The sequence below is a fragment of the Dreissena polymorpha genome, chromosome 9 (assembly GCF_020536995.1).
Source record: "Dreissena polymorpha isolate Duluth1 chromosome 9, UMN_Dpol_1.0, whole genome shotgun sequence".
Taxonomy (NCBI): domain Eukaryota; kingdom Metazoa; phylum Mollusca; class Bivalvia; order Myida; family Dreissenidae; genus Dreissena; species Dreissena polymorpha.
Window position 1 is genome coordinate 47,441,710 of NC_068363.1, and position 23,110 is coordinate 47,464,819.

Sequence of the window (23,110 nt, forward strand, 5' to 3'; positions counted from 1 at the left end):
AAAAAAATGTGCCGTGCTCTGTCAAAAGGGGGTTTAATTCATGTGTGAAAAGTGTCTGGCCAGAGTAGTTTGTGCAGTCTGCACAGGCTAATCTGGCCAGAGACTTCATGCATGCATTAAGCCCAGTTTTATACACGGTCCAAATGTATTCATTATTTAATTAAAATTTTGTGTAACAGACATAATATAATTATATTATTGATGTTTTTTTATTTGTTTTCTCAGATTATTTTTATGTGCTCTTATCAATGTCCGAATTTGTTTGTTCTATATTATTAGAAATTAACTTATTTCATTAATATATATATATATATTTAGCTCATCTGAGCACAATGTGCTAATGGTGAGCTTTTGTGATCGCCTTTTGTCAGTCATAAATCGTGCAGCGTTCACTTTGCCTTGTTAACACTCTAGAGGCAACATTAATTGTCCAATCTTCATTAAATTTTTCAAAAGTTTTGTGACAATGATATCTTGGTGGAGTTTGAAAATGAATGTGGTTGGTTGAAAAACATGGCCGCTAGGGTGCAGGGCATTTTTCCTTATACGGTTATTGTAAAACCTTGTTAACACTCTAGAGTAAACATTTATAGTCGGATCATCATGAAACTTCATCACAAGATTTGTCATAATGATATCTTGGATGAGTTTGAAAATGGTTCCGGTTGATTAAAAAACATGCCGATCAGGGGGCGGGGCATTTTTTCCTTATAAGACTATAGCCAGGGCTTTTCACCTTATATAACAGGGGCCAAAATTAGGCCCCTTCCCAATTGAAAATAAGGTCATTTTTTCCCCAAAATTGATAGAGAAATTTCCCAAATTAAAAAAATAAATAATTTTTTTAATATTTTTACTTTGACATATTGGTCATCTCCCAAATTGAAAGCAATGAGCTCTATATTTGTACTTTGCTTCAAATTTTGAAAAATAGAAGTTCCTCAATAATGTTTGTATGGATTTTATTTAACACTAACAGTCAATTTTCAATATTTGCACAGATATGAGTATAGTTTCTACTGAATATCATGAGTTGAGAATCTCTTTAAAGCCTGCCACTTTATGAAACTCTAAAAATTCTGTGATAACCTTTATGCTTACTTTCGAAAGGTTACTTGTTACACTACCAATTATTGTTAACTGTTTCCCACTCGCACGCAAAGTGGAAATAGCTATATGCAGCCACCATTAAACCAGAATAGCCTGTGAATAACTCCCAGTCTGGATAGGTTTTAACTTAAAGGCTATTTGATGCCCATCTTTGGGTTGTAAGTGAAGCCTTTATAATTTGAATCTAGGAAGAAAGGTCTTACATTTAATGTTCTTTTCTAAGGGACTATCAAAGTGTCAAGGAGAGCATCTGAGTGGTAACCACTTAAGCATAATATGAGTCGTGTTCTGAGAAAACTGGGCATAATGCATGTGCGGAAAGTGTTGTCCCAAATTAGCCTGTGCAGTCTGCACAGGCTAATCAGGGACAACACTTTCCACCAAATTGGATTTTTGCTAAGAAGAGACTTCATTTAAACGAAAAATGTCATAAAAACGGAGTGTCGTCCCTGATTAGCCTGTGCAGACTGCACAGGCTAATCTGGGACAACACTAAAAGCACATGCATTATGCTGAGTTTTCTCAGAACGCGACTTATATGGAGCCTTTTACAGGTAGAGACAATTGGTGATGCTTACATGTGCGTATCAGGACTACCGGAAGTGATCGGAGATCGACATGCTACTGAGATCTGCAACATGGCCCTTGCTATCCGTCATGTTTCAAAGGGATTTGTCATCAGACACCTGCCCTTTGTGCCCCTGCAGATTCGAATAGGGCTTCACTCTGGTAATGCACCTTTCACTAAAAAAGGTGGAGGGTTATCGGTATTGAGTAAAATAGGAAGAATTTTAAATACAGTGGAAACCCTCTAAACCGGATCCTCTATATACCGGAATCCTCTCTAAACCGGACAATTTGTCCGGGCTCAATTTTTTCCCTATAAAACCATGCATAAAATATCTCCACAAGACCGGAATCCCCTCAATTCCGAAAACCGGTCATTCTTTGGATCAAACGTGAGTCATTCCATACGTAATTGTACCTCTCTAAACCGGTCAGGATCGGTTAATTGCACCTCAGACCTAGAGTCAAAAACTGGTGAATAGCGGATTAAAGAGGCATGAAATTAATAAAGGTGGTCGAAAATTTTGCAAACTGTAAAAATCGCAAAACAATTTAACGAGACTTGGCGTGTGATGTACATATCGGTTAATTAAGTGATAAGACTGATTATAATTACTGATAACACTATAGGGTTCTTTAGTGTGTTTTGTTTTTCGATGTAAGAAGCCATCCTAAATTTTAATAAGCTTACTGCTATTTAATTGTGAATTGTTTATTACAATTGCTAATTAAGTGTCATAAAATGGTGATTTGCAGAGTTCTTGACGCAGTTGCATTTAGATATTCATTTATATTTTCTACTTGGCAATTAATATAAGGAAGACTAAATATGTTCAAACCTCCTCCTAAGCGAAGGCACGATAAAATGTCTCTAGAAGACAAAACCAAACTGATCAAAGAGTCAGAGATGTTGCCTAAACTACACTCAAGATGCTGCACAATTAATGCATGTTATGTATAAATAAACTATTGAAATTAGCTGCAAGTATGTATTTTTCCACATAAGCCTATGTAATTGACCCTCTGAAAGTAAAACAGTCAACTTCCCCTATAAACCGGAATCCTCTCAAAACCGGAATTCCTCCCGGTCCCGGGGTCGTCCTGTTTAGAGGGATTCCACTGTATGACATTTTTAGAGGTCTAATGCCTGCCCTAAAAGTTAGCCAACCATTTGGTTTTGATTACATCAATTGGATTTGCTGTGTGAATAAAATAGGTAAAGGCCAATTTAAGCAAGATACAGTCAAAATTGAGAACAGCGGTCAGTCAAGGAAAATTGCCTAAGTGACTGTTGTCAACGAGTGACTGCTATTCTCTGATCACCACTTTTTAGATGGTTAGTCAGTTGGTTGTGTTGCCACGTCGTTAACCCCGCCCAGTTATTTGCACAGAGTTTAAAACAAAGGCTCATTGCCGATAACAAGGCCTAAGCATTATAGCATAAATGCTTTTTTTTAATAATACAGAATAATGTCTTATGAATTGATTTAATTTCACAACTATATTTAAACTGAATCTATGACTTTATCAAGGATATTATTGTTGTTTAATCATACATCTTGTTCATTCAGTGAATCCGAGAGTTAATCTTACATTCATTGGGATGTATTTTTAAGTAAAGATTGTCATGTGTCATTAACATCATGTCCAAACAAATATAAAAGCGGATTGGCTGTCATAAACCGAACGTACTGTATAACTGTATCGTTCTAAGTATATAAAGAAAGAGACACCAAATCTTGTTAAAAAATATTTAGTTTGTTATATAAGTTGCAACTCAATGTTTTTCCTGAACATACGATCACTAATCATTTTTATCGCCTTTTTATAACAACACTGGCCAGCTTAGTGTTGTTTTTAACACCTTATCAGCGATACAGATCTATTGACTTTGTTATGCGCTCATGCTTAGTCGTTATGAATTCAGCCGATGATTGCTTCTTACACACATTCTTAATTTATTGTTATGTGCACCTGTTGTGTTTTTAATTTTCGCTCGTAACGACTGACGCGTGACTGTTGTTTTCAGTTCAAAAATGCCTTTCAGAGTGGAATATATTGACTGTTATTCTCAAGTGTAATATACAGTGATTTTTGTCAGGGAAATCCAGATTGACTGTTGTCTGCAGTTGACAGTTATTCTCAAGTGACCGTTAGTTCAATTTTTTACTGTATATTATTAAATGAAACCTTGTGTCCCAAATTTACACTCATCGGGAGTCACCTTGGCTTCAGTCAAACACTCTTATGTTCATGCCATCCCCATCCCACCTATACGTTTACCCACCCTTAGAATGAACAAATAAGCTGAAAAACATGTATGTCCGCTTTTGCTGTATTGGTAATAAGTACAAATCTATAAAAGGAAATTCCTGAAAAATTAGTAGAGATTTTTTTTTAAGTGTCCAAATTGTTTTGTTTTTTTGTTAAGTTACCAGTAGATGGAATTTACTTTTTCTTATTACATCACCACAGCAAATGCTATCTTTTAGAATTGTTATAATATAAGCTGCACTCATGACCAAGCATTGAGAGTATTTACAACAGTGCCATTGTCACAAAGAAATTCAAATATAGTCTTCTTAAAGAAAAGATTTGACAAACGGTCAATCTTTCCTATATATGACCTTGAATCATCATCTTGACTTGTGAACATGGTTTTTGTTTGCTCTACTCTGTCACAAACTTGTACCTAATTAGATAAAATCATATTTATGCCTTAGACTTTTTTAACCTTTGACCTTGAACTATAACCTTGTGACATTTTATCAAACATTACTGGCTATTTCAACATTGTTATTTTAAAGCTCATCCATGCTGAAGAGGTTTTGACCTAGTGATGTTGATGTTCAGGGTCTATGTTTTGACCTTTTGATGTTGATGTTCAAGGTAAAGGTTTTGACCTAGTGATATTGCTCTTTTGAGGTTCTAGGTTTTGACCTAGTGATGTTGATTTTCAGGGTCTAGGTTTTGACCAAGTGATGATAATATTAAGGGTCTAGGTTTTGATCTAATGATGTTGATGTTAAGAGCCTAGGTTTTGACCTACCAATGTTGAGGTTCTAAGGGTGTAGGTTTTGACCTAGTGTTGTTGATGTTCCGATGGTCTAGGTTTTGACCTAGTGATGTTGAGGTTCTGAGGGTCTAGGTTTTGACCTAGTGATGTTGATGTTCAGGGTCTATGTTTTGACCAAGTGATTTTAATATTAAAGGTAGAGGTTTTGACCTAGTGGTGTTGATATTAAGGGTCTAGGTTTTGACCTAGTGATGTTGATGTTCAGGGTCTAGGTTTTGACCTAGTGATGTTGATGTTCAGGGTCTAGGTTTTGACCTAGTGATGTTGATATTAAGGGTCTAGGTTTTGACCTAGTGGTGTTGATATTAAGGGTCTAGGTTTTGACCTAGTGATGTTGATGTTCAGGGTCTAGGTTTTGACCTAGTGATGTTGATGTTCAGGTTCTAGGTTTTGACCTAGTGATGTTGATATTAAGGGTCTAGGTTTTGACCTAGTGGTGTTGATATTAAGGGTCTAGGTTTTAACCTAGTGATATTGATGTTCAGGGTCTAGGTTTTGAGCTAGTGATGTTGATGTTCAGGGTCTAGGTTTTGGACTTGTGGTGTTGATATTAGGGGTCTAGGTTTTGACCTAGTGATGTTGATGTTCAGGGACTAGGTTTTGACCTAGTGATGTTGATATTAGGGGCCAAGGTTTTGACCTAGTGGTGTTGATATTAAGGGTCTAGGTTTTGACCTAGTGATGTTGATGTTCAGGGTCTAGGTTTTGACCTAGTGATGTTGATGTTCAGGGTCTAGGTTTTGACCTAGTGATGTTGATATTAAGGGTCTGGGTTTGGACCTAGTGGTGTTGATATAAAGGGTCTAGGTTTTGACCTAGTGATGTTGATGTTCAGGGTCTAGGTTTTGACCTAGTGATGTTGATATTAAGGGTCTGGGTTTTGGACCTGTGATGTTGATGTTCGGGATCTAGGTTTCTCTGCTGCAACAACCATGACATGATTATTGTAACATCTGCCTAGTTATTCGAAATTGTATTCTGGCTGGTCTATCATTTAGGTGATAATTATTATAGTTGACTTAAATTTTATTTTTAATGGTGAATTCGGGCATTTTGCTTTTTTTGGTAATTTACTTTAAAATGTGGCAAAACCATGACCAACATTTATAATTTACTTAAAACTGTGACGTAGAATTTGTATGCCCCCGAAGGAGGGCATATAGTGATTGAATGGTCCATCTGTCCTTCCGTCACACTTTGCATTTAGGTTTCGCATTAAGGTTTTGAAAAATGCTCATAACTTCTATGTCCATTCACAGAGCAACTTGATATTTGGCATGCATGTGCATCTGATGGAGCTGCACATTTTGAGTAGTGAAAGGTCAAGGTCATCCTTCAAGGTCAAAGGTAAAAAACCATGTATCAAAGCGGCACAGTAGGGGGCATTGTGTTTCTGACATTGTTTTTATAATTTACTTTAAACTGTGACATAGATTGTTGGACTATTTTTATAATTTACTTAAAACTGACATAACTGTTGACCTCTGACCCTGCATGACACACTCCATCCCACAAGGATGTTACTGAATTACCATGCAAGTGATTTTTAAATCCATCTAAACTAGACATAAGTGTTAATAGATGCTGCAAAATCAACTGGCCTAATTGTCCTTGTTGTCCAAGAGCATAAATAGACATGTAAAAATTCAAGCGCACAAAAGCGCACAAAAGGATTTCTCTAATGCATATCTTTGAAATTCTTTTAACATGCATCTAAGCTTCGCATGAGGGCTAGAAAATATGTCAAATCAACTGCCCTTATTGTCTGTGTAGAAGAATTGCTTCTCAGATACCCTGAAGATTCACACTGTCACAACAGTATGATCTTTAGTCAGTTGCCAGGTGAGCACTCTGGACCATTGTGGCTCTCTTTTTCTTCTGTGCAGGTCCTGTGGTAGCGGGTGTTGTTGGCCTCAAGATGCCCCGGTACTGCCTGTTTGGAGACACAGTGAACATAGCATCCCGCATGGAGTCCAGCTCCATACGTAAGTCTTGCACTGCCCTATAGTAATCACCCAGTCCAGTATCACCCAGTCTCTTACTTCAATATATTAGATATGCACCCTTTATTATGTATATGTACTGTCAGTGTGAATATAAGTAATTATCCAAAATATTAAGAAGACACAGCACAGAAAGATTATTATACCAAATTGTGTACAATTTTGTGATATATGTATATTCTTCTGGCTTGATTAATTAGACTTGCAGATGGCTGTGGCAGCTGTCTATGTGGGATTCAATGCTTCAAGTGTTTCTGCGTCTTCACAAGTGGTTGTACATGGAGACCTGTCAGATGTGAAGTCATTCACTTCTACATAATCTATCTATATTTATGCACCACAATCTTAACCCTTTTCCCCCCAGAAACTAAGTAAAAAGGGCTATATGCAAACGAAATCCCACAAATCAATATCCTTTCATGAAGGACAGTGTAAACATCGTTCAAATTCTGGATTATAAAATCGGAATAATCTTTCGATTTGTTTACGTTGTTTTCGTGGGTTTTTGTGTGGATAAGTATTGTTACTTGTTCATCTATTGTTTTTATGTTGGGAGCATATAGTCGCCGCTTCGTCTGTCCGTCCGTGTGTCAGTGCGTCCATGCACAATTTTTGTCCGGGCTATTTCTCAGCAACTAATGACCGGAATTCAATGAAACTTTACGGGAAGCTTACCTACCAAGAGGAGATGTGCATATAATCAGCGGGTTCTGGTCGTTGATTTTTCAGAGAGTTATGGCCCTTTGAAATTTTCTATAAAAAAATTATTGTCCCCCAACTACTGTGCCCTCAAGACGTTTCTTTTTATCTGAATATATAGTGCAATATTGTGACAAAAAAAAACTTTGGGGAGCATCACCTGTCTCCGACGGTTTCTTGTTCTATATTATTTCTGGATTTTTGTCTCGTTTGTCGTATTATGTATTTTAATTTATGCCATATGTGCAGAATGTATTCAAGCGTTCACGTGGCGTTTTTTTGTTTAAAATAATAAAGTGGGAGAATGTTAATCATTGCCAAGTATTGGTTTAGACAAGTTTTAGTATTTGTCTAACAATTTAATATCGGTTTTAAGTCCGTTTTTTAGCTCACCTGAGCACAACGTGCTCATGGTGAGCTTTTGGGATCGCCTTTTGTACGTCATGCGTGCGTCGTCAACATTTTGCCTTGTGAACACTCTAGAGGCCATTTCTTGTGTGATCTTCATGAAACTTGGTTAGAACATTTGTCATAATGATACCTCGACTGAGTTCGAAACTGGGTCATGCTGGGTCAAAAACTAGGTCAAACAAAATAAAAACCTTGTGAACACTGTAGAAGTCACATTTGATGCCCAATCTTCATGTTACTTTGTCAAAATGTTTGTCTTAATGATATGTTGGTTGAGTAAAAAAATTGTTCCGGTCCGTTGAAAAACATGGCCGCCTGGGGGCGGGGCAGTATTCCTTATATGGCTATAGATAAACCTTGTGGACATCCTTATGGTTATCTTGTAATGATATCTAGGCAGAGTTCCATTTTGGTTGTGGTCTGTTGAAAAACATGGCTTTATAGTGTAATCTTGTTCACACTCTACTAAGAAATTACTAATGTACACGTTGCATGAAATTTATCCATATTATGATATTCAACATCTCCATGCATTCATCTGAATACTAATTCTGCCGACAAGATATACAGTTAAATAGCCAATTTTTTATTATTTATTTTTGTTTCTTTCTGAAGAGGATCATTATGTTGATGATTGGTTGGGGATGAAGTGATACAAACATATATTTGCCATCTGCAAACCCTTATCAAATATTCTCAAAATTTTAAGTAGTAATATTGATTTTACAGAAAATTACTTAGGGGAGAAACAACTGTATATAATTTGAATTGTGTTTGACATCTAATCATAAATGTATGGCTTGTCAGGAATGCACTCTTATTTCTCCAATGATCCCATTCATCTACCTGCTTATCAGCAACTAATTAATTCTCTATTTACTGTGTCTAAATTGTTAATGTGATGTAACAGGCTTGCAGCTTAAAAGCCCTTAGTCCCCAGAAATTATAGGCCCCGGCTGGGAACTCACATCAATGACCTTCAGACTGATAAGAGTGGAACACAAATTGTTATGGCACACAGTTTATGGATGTAGGTCGGTAGTTTTGGTGTGATTATCAAAGATTTGTGTTTTAAAGAGGGTTGATTGTTGTTTTAATTAGAAATACCATTGCAAGGTGAGTCTGAAAATTTTTCCAGTTTGTTCAAAAGCAAGGCCCTGAGGTGGGTGGCAGATTTCTTTTTATTGCTATAGTGAAACATTGTGAACTCTCTATAAGGCACATTTTAGTTCAATCTTAATGAAACATGCTTAGAACATATGTTCCTATAATATTTTGATTTACTTTGAAAATGGCTTTGGTGGTCTGAACAGCATGGTTTCCAGGGGCGAGCGAATTTCTTCTTGTAAACCTTAGGCCACAACAAATTGATTACATGTTTGATGGATTTTCCGCACCTAAAAATCTTAAAACCATATAAAAATATTTTTATTTTGCGCCCGCAGCAACAATTTGTGCTCCGCATATATTCGTTCAATGATTGAGTTTAATTTAGCCTAAGTATTTTATGATGTTGACTGTTATAACGCTTTTCGATATTGATTGGTTTATGGTAAAAGAATGGCGGCGTCCATCTGCCTCGTTGTTTCAGCGAAAGATGTTAATTACGGAAACGTAATTTTTCCGCCAGTTGCAATCAATCATCGCATTATTGATGATTTTCGTGCTTTATTCCTTGCAGCAGCATCTGCATCGGGATGCGAAATATCACCAGAATGCGTCAATGCGGTAACAATTTGTGGTAAACTAGGCGGTAGTGATAAATAAAAGTGCCGAACATTAACATGCAACTTAGTGTCGCAGTGGAATTGGACAAAAGAGTTGACAAGTTAACTATAAACAATGAGCGCCTTCCTAATCCTAGTATTAACAGTGAGCCCAATGCTTTCAATATATGATACTGAAGTCAAAGAGGATGATGCACGCCAAATGGCATTGCACACCATCTGTTAATAATAGAGTTCTGGCCCTTTGTATCCTGAAATAATTCTTTTGTGTCCGGAGCCATATGTTGGTAGTGCTTTGGCGGATTTTATTGAAACTTGGTATGAGTATATATATGGATAAGAGGTTGATGCTCGCCAAATGGCATTGTTCACCATCTGTTAATTACGGAGTTATGGCCCTTTATATCTTGAAAAAAATGCTTTTGTGTGTGTGTCCTGAGCCATATCATGGAAGTGCTTTGACGGATTTCATTGAAACTTGGTATGAGTATATATGTGGATAAGAGGATGATGCACGTTGCCGTTGTCCATCCGTCCAGAAAACTTTTGTGTCCAGAAGTATATTGGTGGGAGATATCAATTCAACAAATTTGCTTGTTTAAATTGTTTTGATTAAAAAATTGTTCCCTCTTATTGTTGTACTGCTATTGTTATAAATATATATAATAGTGTTAGTCATTTTACAAAAAATTATAGTAGTCTTTTTGCACTCAAAGTAGACCAATATATGTGCTATGTTAAAATATAGTATCAATTTATATAAACATTATTAGTTTTTTTTTATTTTGCGCTTTTCGCTCGCCTGCGATTTTTTAAAAATGGAATAAAAATAAAATTATTTTTATTTCGCTCGCTCGCTCCATTTCTGGTTGGCTAAAATCCATAGAACACATCATCAATTTGTTGTGGCCTTATGATAATATTTATGTTTCATGAAGTACTTTTATTATTTTTAACTCCACCTTTCCAGATTAGTTTAGTTCCTTTGGTCTGAGGTGAGCGCCTTAGGGCCCATGGCCCTCTAGGTTTTTTTAAACTTTTGTTAATTTTCAACCACAAATGCTGTTTTTGTGTTCATGTAGCCTGTAGGACAGAGGGTATTCTACGGGCATTTAACGTTCTCTGTTATAAGGAAATAATTGACAGAATGTTTATCATTGACATTATGTGTGTAAAATTAATAATTTAAACTGCCGTATAACAATCTGGTCTGTGACCAGTTAATTGTTGAATATGTTTTGATCTTGTCTTTTCATGTACCGACGGTATGGGACCTTCACCAACGTACACTGTGCAAGACGTTGACCACGTAACTTTGGCCATGCATCGGTTGACGTCAGACCATATGGCTCCCGCCATACTTCAGTCTTTGCACAGTACAGACGTCAACCACTTGGCTTTGACCAATACGTCGGTTGACGTCAGACCATATGGCTCCCGCCATACATCGGTCTTTGCCCGGTGACATCAACCAAATGGCTTTGGCCATGCCATGCGTCGATCGATGTCAGACCATATGGCTTTACCGGTCATCGGTCATTATATGACCGTTCTGGTCACCGGACACCAGTCAAGGAAAGGCACCGGTCATTGACCAGTCCGGTCACCGGTCATTGACCGGTCCGGGCACTGGTCACCAGGTTTTGCCAAAAGAAAGATTGGCATTTGTCTTTTTGGTCGAATTGGAAAATCAAATTAATTTTCCATCGGTTTGTTGTCCTTTCTTAGGTTATTGATTGGATTATTTTAAATTCTTGTCTAGCTATTTTTTATCCGTATTATTTCTGTCTTTTCGTTTGAGTTGTTTTAGTTTTTATGCTTCAAACTCGTGGCTCGTGCGGACATGGAAAGGCAAAGTGAGATTACCACGTTCTTTGCATTTCATGCACGAAAGAAATAATGTTCGATTTGCAAAGGTTGGTCTGAAGACTATGCAACATAGAACGTTCCAGAGCCACAATCGTACTGAAGCATTTGTTTCAGGGGAATTTTGGCTGGGTACTCTTCTGTCACCAGGTAACGGGTAAGACATCGACCACAATATTTTGGTCATACGTCGATCAACGTCATACCATATGGCTCCCGTCATATATCGGCCCGGTGAAGTTGACCATGTAACTTTGGCAATACATCAGTCAACGTCAGTCCATATGGCTCTCGCCATACTTCGGTCTTTAACCAGTGACGTCACCTGTCATTGCATGAGCGGTTCGTTCATTGGGCATCGGTGCAAGCACCGGTCACCGGGTACTACATGGTGGCGTCACAGGTCATATACTAATATTCCTCCTTCTCTGACTTGTCATCGCTGGACTCATCGTCTACTTCAACGAGCCATTATCACTACATTATAGACATCTGTCACTTTCTCTTTTTCCATGCAATTATCGGCGTTGATTCGTGAGATACAATCACGCTTACTTCTGGCTAGACGTTTGGTTCGACTTCAGACCATTTGGCTTCCACCATAATTCGATCTTTACCCGGTAATGTCACCGGTCATATTATGACCGGTCTGTTCACCGGGCACTGGTCATCGGTCATTGACCAGTCCGGTCTGAACACCGGTCACCGGTCATTGACCGGTCATTATCGATCACCTGTGAACGGTCAACGGGTAGTACCCGGTGACTTCACCGGTCATTTTATGAAGCCCCACAGGTAACTTCTACCTTAGACACTTTGCGCCTTTCATACTTAAAATACTAGAAGTTTATGAAATACCTACTCCTGGTATTCCTACTTCTGTCTCAGTCGGTCACATGCAGATCACTGGTCTTGCTGATGGTTCGTCTAAAGTGGGCCCGTTTTCTAACGTTGAGGCCGAATTTTACTATTGGACCTTTATTAATCAGGTCTATGAACTTATGTTGGATACCTTAGATTATTACTTTGGACCCTGCGCTTCCCTGTCGGCTACACGCTCTGCAGTCACCGTCATGGAACAGTTGGTCCACTAACGTGAGGCAGGCAGTATTAACAAGAGACGTCTCGTGTTGAACTCCGCCTTTCAATTGGATTTACTACAATGTCTGACATTAACAAGCTTCACTTATTATGCTAGTTGTTTCTACCCCTATCTTAATTCATTACTTCATGTTGGAGAATTGGGATTTCAGATAGAGCTGATCCATAGGTGAACCTAACCATCTTCACTTCATGGCGGCCACAACCTTGTAGATGGTTTGGAAGTTATTGGACTTATTGCTTCATCTTTCGCAGGCTACGCACTTTTAATCACATAATGCTGCTTCTTCAATGTTCGAGATACTAATGATCCGTTGCGACTTTATCTCTCTTCCCTGCCTCAATTTCCGTTTAGGACCAGGCGTGAACTCAATCCGAACTGGTCTTTTCACATCAAATTATATTAGTTTTGAAGGCAAGATACAGACGCCATCACGGCTGACTGGAAAGACCAGATCTTTGCTTCTTTGCGAGAAACATTCTGGTCAGTACCAAAGGGCTTTAAACGTCAGCATCTTAACCCCTGGCAACCTTGACAGCCAAGTATTCTAAGAAGAACAATCTTTTTCTAAGACGTTTTTGTATTCAACATCCGGCCCTTAAGAGGCCGTCTTCCTACAACACGCCGTTTCTTTCAGAAGTCATCTGGTCACGCTTATTGGAAAGGGCAACCAAAACCGGGTCAGACGACTGTCACACCTTCAACTTGCAAGGGCGGACCTTCCCAAGGTCAGCCGTAAGGAACCCCCTTTTTTTACCGTCATCACCTCTCATTCCGGAGGTACCAGTCGCGGCCATACTTCGGCACTTCGCTAATCGATGGTGTTTATATTTTCGGACGCGTGAGTTAATTCCCTTGTTTGAAAAGGTCTTCACTTGTCCGCGTCTCCATACTTCTGGTATCTCCGCATCAACATATTCCATATTCCATTCTCGGACTCTTGGAATAACATGCGGTAGAAACGGTTCAAAACAATTATTCCCCCTTATTTTATAGTTTCCTTTTTCTTGGTTCAAGTATAACGGCTACTGGAAACTGGTCATAGACTTAAAAGTGTTCAACAATTTTCTAGTCACCGACTTTCAAGTCTGATCGGAGTGGAGAAAGTTCGGCTTACCGCGACTTTTCTCTACGCGTCCTTGACCACGTGACTCCGACCACCGGTTGGTAATTTTGCGGTCCGGTCACCGTTTTTCTGTTGATACGTCTTTTCTACGTCCTCTTCAGCACTATCACTCATCTTATTAGGAATTGATCGCAGGGCAATCTGTTTACACAGTTTCCCATCTTTTCGTCTTTAGTTCCCCATATTCAATGGGGCTAGACTAGGAAACTCTCTTGGCAGGAGTACCGCTTCTTCAACCACAATCTTCCTTACATCTCATACGGATGTGACCAGAAAAGGTTGGGGACGCTTACCTGGAACCACTCAGCCTGATAATTTCAGGTAGGTGTTCTCCTCATGATTATCACCTGCACATTAACAACATCGGAAAGCGAGCAGTCTTTCTAGTTGTTTTCCGTTTCCTAGACATCTTCGAAACTCCTGTGTGATGGTGTCAACAGGCAACACATCATTCCTGGTATACATCCAGGCACAAGGGTGAACACATTCTCACTCCATGTATCTGGAAACCAGGAACTTACTTGTTCTTTGCAAGAACTTCAACGTTTCTCTCGTCAAACACATACCAGGTCGTCTCAACGCCCTGTCGGACAGTTTGTCTTGCAAAAAAAACCGGATTGGACACTTCACCAGGAAGTGGCCAACCAGATTTTTATCACGTTTGATTGTCCACTGGTTGACCTGGTTGCGACCAAAGACAACTACAGACTTTCTCTGTACGTGAGTCCAGTTCACGATTCATCAGTGTAGGCGTTTGTCGCGCTTTCGTCTGCTTGAGAAGAACTGGAAGCTTACATCTATATCTCACCCATTCTATTCCCCTATTCTTGGAGAAAAAGGTGAGCTCATGCCATATCTCGCTGGTCGCTCCTGGTGGCCCAGGAGATTCTAGTTCTACGATCTTCTCAGTCTCCTGTAGGACTGTTCCAGGAAACTCCTTCACAGGTCATATCTCAGAGAGACAGATTTCATTCGGATCCATACATTTTCCACTACATATCTGGTCAATATTGGACAATCCCTACAGAAGAATGTTTTTCTGTAAGAGCTTCAATCTCCCTTTCCTCTGCAACGAGAAAGTCCACAAGAACAGTCTACGATGCTTTCTGGAAGCTCTTCTCTGACTGGTGTATTTGAGGCCATTTGATCCCCTCTATCACTCTGCTAGATGCATAGTGGATTTTCCATCTATTTCTTTGATGATAAGAAACTTTTTCTCATCTCTATCAAAGGATACAGACTATGCTTTCGCATACCTTGGCTTTTCGTAATTCATCACAAGTCTGTGCTGATCTAGCTTTTTCTTTACTGTTCCGAACCATGGAACTTCAACTCCTGTTTCTGTTTTCCTTATCTCTGAATGGGAATTTGCTTGCGTTCTTTGGTCGCTTATTAAGCCTTCATATGAACCCCTGTATCAGGCTTCCTTACAGTTCCTAACCTGGAAGACCGTTTGTCCTTCTTACTATGGTTTTAGCCAAACGTAGAAGTGAAATTTATGCTCTTTCTATTGAAGACGGCTATCTTCGTTTGGATCCGAGGGCTCCGTCATAATGTTGAGACAGCCAGGATTCCTTGATTAAATCAACTCTCCTGTATGGTTTCTAACCTTTCAAGGCCCAAGTCTTTATAGAACTTGTTGACATAAAAATGCAGATAGACTCCTCTGTCCAGTCAGGGCTTTGAAGTTCTACTTCAACAGAATTAAGTCCATACGAGGTTCTCGCAAGAGACTCTTCATTTCCTATTATAACAAGAATATCAGTGAAACTGATGGATGCTCCCCGATGATGCGCTTTGTCAATCTATGTGTTAAAAACCACCTAAAAAAATCTATTATCAGCCTCGGTGACCTTGATCTTGACCACAGTGACCTCAAACCTCATCAAAAGATAGAGGTCCATGCAAGGTACTTACATGCAAAATATGAAAGCGATTGGTTAAGTATTGAAGGCGCTATGAGAAACGGTAGCAAAAGTGTGACGGAAGGAAGTGTATTACTAGCCTCGGTGACCTTGACCCCAGTGACCTCAAACCTCATCAAAAGGTAGAGGTTCATGCAAGGTACCTTCATGCCAAAAATGAAAGCGATTGGTAAAGTATTGAAGGCGCTATGAGAAACGGTAGCAAAAGTGTGACTGAAGGAAGAAAGGAATAACGGAACTAAAAACTGGCAACTATATGATCCACCGAAAATATTTTCGGAGAGCAAAAAGGGTGGCGGGAGCGATGTGTCTGCGGCTTCTGTTTCTCGTTGGGTAGCCTAAACTAAGAAAGGTCTACTCTTCTCTCTCATCTAGGAATTCATCCCTTGTTTAAGAGCAGACCGCATGAATTACGAGCTATGTCAGCTTCATGGGTGTATTTTTATCACACCCCACTCTCTAACGTGCTCCATGATGTTTCTGGAGAAATCCGACCACCTTTTATCTTCGTTCTCTTGAGTACCTATAAGACGACTTGTATTTGTTGGATACTAATGTGTTTTCACTAACGGTAGTATCTTCTACGAATAAGACATACTTACTCTTTGCTGAGAAGTCAAGTCTATACCGTACCAACAAAGATTAGCTGATAACCCTTTTATGGGTTTTGCTATCATTAGCTGATAACCCTGGATATGGGTTCTGCTGTAATGGGGTTTCGGGAGCTATACGCGAACCTTCCCACCGCAGCTGCAAATTCAGCTAATAGATAGCATGTAACGTATTTATTCTATTAAAACAAATTTAAAAAGTAAAATTCATTGTTATTAGTGAAATACTTACCTGCTATATATATTGAAAGGATATTGAATTGTGGGATTTCTCTTTGTAGGGTGTCGTACATAGGTTACATTATACTATGTGTCAACCTGTTCTGCTTTGAGAATATAGGTAGTGGTTACCGGTTTCATCCAGAAACTTTTCATGATAAATTAAACCATCTTGGAAGGTAGTAGCTAATAGATAGCATGTAAGTATTTAACTAATTAAAATAAATGTTACTTTAAAAAATTGTTTTAGAAATATCATCTTACCATGTAATTTTGTTTTTGATCAGCTTTCCAGATCCACATGTCAGACTCCATCAAGACTTTGATAGAACGCTACCCGGAGTACAAACTGGAAGACAGAGAGCCAATTGAAATCAAGGTGACCAGTCACATGTTTTTTTTTGCATTTTCTTCATTTTATTCTACCTCAATCGCTGGTTGTGAAATTATTATTCCGAAATATGGTTTTACCTCCAAAAACAAAGTTTCATGTGTTCTATGGGCTCAGTCATAATGGCTGGTTAATTGTTGTATTTATCTGTGGATATGTCTTAGCCTTCAAACAATGTTTTTATATTAACTTCTCACATGGTAAGGAGTAGTAGTCTTTAAGCACCTGTGTTGACTTGTATACACACAAATATCACATTTCTATCTTAATTACCAGCGTAATGTGTTTAAATAAAAGGTCAAAATAAAGCACATATGTAAAGCTAACATTTAATGTGTCAGATAGTGTAAAAAAGAATCAAAATAGTTTCACACTTTTCAATAACCTTTTTCCTGTTGTTTGTCAACCGATGGGTATTGTCAACGTTATCGTTATGTACACTTAAACATTTGTCTTAAAGTGTTTATCAGGCCAAGTTAATAGCTAGATCACATGGAATCTAAAACTAGGTCAGTATCTTAAATATTGTTTTTGCTCATTCTTCATAAAACATGCTCGAACATTTGTTGAATGATGATGACGATGATGATGATGATGATGTATTGTGTGAATTCTAAAATGGTTCTATTCCTTTAAAAACGTGAACACAAGTACGGCAGAAGAACAACCTGGTGAACAATCTTAAAGTCAAATATTTTCCAAATCATAATTGTTCTTCCTTATAACATTATTTGTTCTGGTCTTTGAGAAAATCGTTGCCCTGGGGGCATGGCAGTTGTCCTCGAATGGCTATCCTTATACTTTTATGAACACTAGAACTCGCGTGGTTTGTTCAAATTTCATCAAACCAGCTGAAATCATTTGGTCTTATATCTCAACCAAATTTAATTTACTTAAGAACACTCAAGAAGCTATTTTTAAGAACACTCTAGAATTAACATGTTTGCCTTATCATCATAAAATTGTTGCGAATATGGGTTTTGATATATTTGTTGATTGCGAACATTGTTCCGTTATTTTTATGCTCCCCGAAATAAAATTTCGGCGGATCATATAGTTGCCAGTTTGTCCTTCCTTACTTCCTTACTTCCTTCCGTCAAACTTTTGCTACCGTTTCTCATAGCGCCTTCAATACTCTACCAATCGATTTCATATTTGGCATGTAGGTACCTTGCATGGACCTCTACCTTTTGATGATGTTTGAGGTCACTGGGGTAAAGGTCACCGAGGCTAATAATAGACTTCCTTCTGTCAAATTTTGCTACCGTTTCTCATAGCGCCTTTAATACTTTACCAATCGCTTTCATATTTGGCATGTAGGTACCTTGCATGGACCTCTACCTTTTGATGAGGTTCGAGGTCACTGGGGTCAAGGTCACCGAGCCTAATAATAGACTTCCTTTTGTCACACTTTTGCTACCGATTCTCATAGCGCCTCTACTACTTTACCAATCGCTTTCATATTTGGCATGTAGGTACCTTGCATGGACCTCTACCTTTTAATGAGATTTGAGGTCACCGTGGTCAAGGTCAAGGTCACCGAGGCAAATAATAGACTTCCTTCTGTCACACTTTTGCTACCCTTTCTCATAGCGTCTTCAATACTTTACCAATCGATTTCATATTTGTCATGTAGGTACCTTGCATGGACCTCTACCTTTTGATGAGGTTCGAGGTCACTGGGGTCAAGGTCACCGAGCCTAATAATAGACTTCCTTTTGTCACACTTTTGCTACCGATTCTCATAGCGCCTCTACTACTTTACCAATCGCTTTCATATTTGGCATGTAGGTACCTTGCACGGACCACTACCTTTTAATGAGGTTTGAGGTCACTGGGGTCAAGGTCACCGAGGCTAATAGTAGACTTCCTTCTGTCACACTTTTGCTTCCGTTTCTCATAGCGCCATCAATACTTTACCAATCGCTTTCATATTTGGCATGTAGGTACCTTGCATGGGCCTCTACCTTTTGATGAGGTTTGAGGTCTCTGGGGTCATAGTCACCGAGGCTAATAATAGATTTTTTAGGTGTTTATTAACACATACATTGACAAAGCGCATCATCGGGGAGCATCCATCAGTTTCACTGATATTCTTGTTTTAAACATTGCCCCCATGGGCGGGGAAGTTGTCCTTGTATCATGTAACTGTAGTAGAAGGTTGTAATCTCTACTTGACCTTAAAGTGATATTATAGGCATCTAACAGTATATAGGTGTCTATCGCAACCGTTGTTTATTTTTGGTGTTTTCACTTCATATACACTTATATTTGTTAATGCAGCATCAAAATACTAAAACAATATCCCGGAAAGATAAAAATAATCCATTTGAATATCAAACGTACTTTCGTTTTGACAACTGACGACAGAAATGATTCGATGTACGATGTGAGTCTAAATGTAGATTTCATGCAGATTCGTTCATACGACACAAAGACACAATTTTGTTTTAAAGATCATTTCGGCTTAGAGGACTGGGTGAGTCACGTAAAATATTGAAAATAAAATATATATTTATAAACAATTGGTAGCAAGATGAGTTTTAGATAATTGGTAAGTAACCACATTTTAACTAATTCTTTTGACATGTTTATTCTTTTAAGCTAAATTCAACAGTGAAAAATGCCCATAATATCACTTTAACAGTTAAGTATCTTTAAATCTGCAATGAGATTCCTATGCTTGTTGTTTGCGCTTTTGTTCTTATTTAAAGACCAATTAACAATTAATTTATTATTTTACGACACTTAAGATGGAGCCCTAGTAGTTTAATCCATAACTTTAAAGCTACAAATAGATAAAAGAAAAATAACACTATATTGAACTATTTCAGGGTAAAGGATTAATGAAGACATACTTTCTCACAGAGTATGTTGATGGAACCGGCAGACCATACCCTACAGTAGATTCAGAAGATGAATACATTTAGGGAGACAGTGCGCCACGATGGAACCGGCAGACCATACCCTACATTAAATGCAGAAGATGAATACATTTATGGAGGGAGTGCTTAACAACAAACTTAGCCTGTCTGGTGGTGCAAAAAGCATGTGACTTCAAGCTAGGGCTACATTCCACCAAGAGGAGCTAATTATATCAAGTGAAGACAAAATATTTTTAAAATGTTGTAAAACTGTTCCAATTGTTTGTTTTCATGTTCTTGATGTTTTCTCTTGTATCCATAGTGTGAACACGGTCAAATAGGAAGAGGGGTAATGTTGATATATTTATGTGGTAATATAACTTACTTTTGCTGATTGTATGCTGTGTATATTTAATATTATAATTGGTTAAAAACAACTCTGTAGAGCTAGTTTAACAAATTGAAACCAATCTGAAACTGCTTTTGCCAATAATTATAAGTTCCAACATAGTCGTATGTTAAATAACTCAATTCACATCTTTCAATTTACGTCGATTATGTTCCTTTAATACATCATTGTGTGTGGCCTTTATTTGTATTCCCACTGTAAAATTGATAACATGGTCTGACTTGACTGTTCTTAGAATTATCTTGTTTAACAAACATGCAAGTTAAGTGTGTTATTGGAAGCATTGTTTTCATCCTACGTATGCTGTTACTCCTTTGACTTAATTTCAAAAGTTAATTCATATGATTGGTTTGGTTTGTTTCAACACAACATTATGTCAACATATCAGTGTTTATATGTTACTTGTTGATGTTCAAATACATTTTGCATTAAAAATAGTGTGTTGGCTTGTATTCAACTGTCTCATACATAATCTCTCCAGTCTTTCAATGTGTCCTATAAGTTAAAGAGATGCGGATTATTCTCCTCTCCAGAGCTTAATAGAGCGGCGATGCGCCGTGTCCGTTTTTTGGTCAGACAGTGTGCCCTTGTTGTGCCCTCAACGGGCGGCATATAGTTTTCGCCCTGTCGGTCGGTCAGTCTGTCTGTCGTGTCCGCTCTCTAATTCAAGTAGTTCTCATCCAATCTTCACCAAACTTGGTCAGAAGTTGTATCTAAATAATGTCTAGGCCCAGTTCGAACATGGATCATGCCTGGCAAAAAAACTAGGTCAAGGGGTCACTCAGTGCGTTTCAAACATTCAGCATGGTATCCACTCTTTAATTCAAGTAGTTTTCATCCGATCTTCACCACACTTGGTCACAAGTTTAATCTAGATGATTACTAAGCCAAGTTCGAACATGGGCCATGCCGGGCCAAAAACTAGGTCACGGGGTCACGTAGTGCGTTTTAAACATTCAGCATGGTGTCCGCTCTTAATTCTAAGTAGTTTTCATTCGATCTTCACCGAATTTGATCCGAAGTTGAAAATGCATTTTCGTTCTTCAGTTGACAAGAAGATATGTGTATTCCTGTTATTTGCATGCAAAGAATTGGCAGAAAAAAAACTAACTGCAGCAGAAGACATATGTAACAAACAACAAAATTTAAATATAGAATACCTGTTATGCAGCAAACTAATAGTTTATTAAAATATAGGCGATGTATATCTCAAAAACATTCACACAGTTATGCTTTTATATAGTGACAAAGTTACAGTTGGGGGCATCCGTGTCGTTTGGACACATTTCTTGATCTGGCCAATTAGCGCCTTGTGTCCTTATCAACTGCTTATATTGTTCTCCCTTTTATAATGCCATTACATTTTGCATCAAAAATAATGAGTTTACATCTTAATTGAAATAAGTTTGACAGTTACTAATTAATGTGTGTGTGTGTGTGTGTATTATTGCTAAATTCCATTTTTGTTTGTACTTTTCATTTGTTTAAGCGCCTAATAAACTAATAAAGAAATGAAATAAATCAGACAGTTTTATTATTTGACATATATTATTTAACAAAAGTTAAAATGCAATCTTTAATAGACTCCGCCCCCAAAATGCCGTTTATAGCCTATTTGCAACGCGGATAGGCTTTTGTAATACCGCATTTCAAAATCACAGGGAAAACGTTTTTTTTCCAAGCGTTCCCTGATTTTGGGCAGAGGAAATAGAAATTTAATATAGCATTTCGTAATTCTTACCATTTTTTATTTAGATTTTTTTTCTAACATTTTCTTCCAAGAACATTGCGTACACCATTTTTAGTGAATTTTTCTTAGACCGTTTTACGTGAAAAAATGTTCTTAGAAACTTAAACAAATTTCGTTCGTAAAACAATTCTTTTATTGGCAAAAGCGAGTTCTCTTTAGAAAATTACCATCTACATGGCAAACTTAAAAGAATTACTTTCCTTGAAAACAAAGGGAGAAAATTATAATACTGCTTCGTGCGAGGTAGGGGACTTTTATTGTTTGGCAATAGTCTTGTACTTCATAAAAAAATCTTTTTTGATACCTTTTACATTTTCATTCAGAAAACTAATCCTGTAACATTTACTTTAACAGAAACTTCCTTGTATCTTGCAAATAGACTTTCAACGCCATCGGCGCTCTCGACTCGTATCACTCTGGATCAGCAGACGATATATTTCATAAATCGATCTATCTTACGGAGGAGTCCGGATTGTGACGTAATTACTTATAATTCGTGGAGACCACACAGTAACAAACAAAGTTCATTTCTGTTTTCATCGCGATTTATTTCTGTTGAATATTTTCTAATACAACGCTTGCTAATGTTCGTGAAATACAATTTTACAGCGCGGCGGCAAATATGGCCGTCAGGTCAAGAAAACCTGACAAATCTAACCGCAGAATCTAATTCTTAATTCTGACCAAACATCTTTATTTGTCTACAGGTTAATTTGCATAGAACTCCCTTATAACTTTTATTGGTCATTAGTGTCCGTTTCTTCACGTGCTTATTGTTGATTGTTTGAATTGCTAAATGTACTGAATCAATGACACCCTGGAAACGGAGAAAACGAACTATTCAAGTATTTACACACTTATCAAATAATCCTTATGTACTCTTTTAGTTGAATAAGATTGCGTTTCCCGGTGCAATACTTTGTTTGACTGATGCAACTTTGTATGATTGATACAAACAAGGTATTATATCATTGACCATTTTCATTGACCATTTTCAATTGAACCTATCTAAATATACTAGCTTTGATCTTTCAATTTGTTGACTTAGTCTACTCTACAATGAATGCAAGGATATACCATGTTCCTACTTGCTTATAATATGTATCACTAATTATAACAGTTATTTTATTTATAAATATTGATGTAAATAACTTTTTAACATTTTCTTACATTATTAAAACATCTATTTAATTTCTGATATGCATACATGATTTTGTCACATTATTAAAACATACAGTTATGATAATTAAATTT

General features: G+C 37.7%; 1 protein-coding gene across 2 annotated transcripts in view; it reads left to right on the plus strand.

The window, feature by feature from the left end:
* The window catches only part of LOC127844182 (atrial natriuretic peptide receptor 1-like), an 87,804-nt gene extending 66,177 nt beyond the window's left edge, over positions 1–21,627 (plus strand). For both annotated transcript variants that reach the window (XM_052374243.1, XM_052374244.1), the window contains 4 exons: positions 1,665–1,839; positions 6,640–6,738; positions 16,730–16,821; positions 19,668–21,627. In XM_052374243.1, the coding sequence (XP_052230203.1) occupies positions 1,665–1,839; positions 6,640–6,738; positions 16,730–16,821; positions 19,668–19,763 (462 nt within the window). In that variant the 3' untranslated portion in view covers positions 19,764–21,627. The remainder of the gene's footprint in view (positions 1–1,664; positions 1,840–6,639; positions 6,739–16,729; positions 16,822–19,667) is intronic.
* The last annotated feature ends 1,483 nt before the right edge of the window (positions 21,628–23,110 follow it).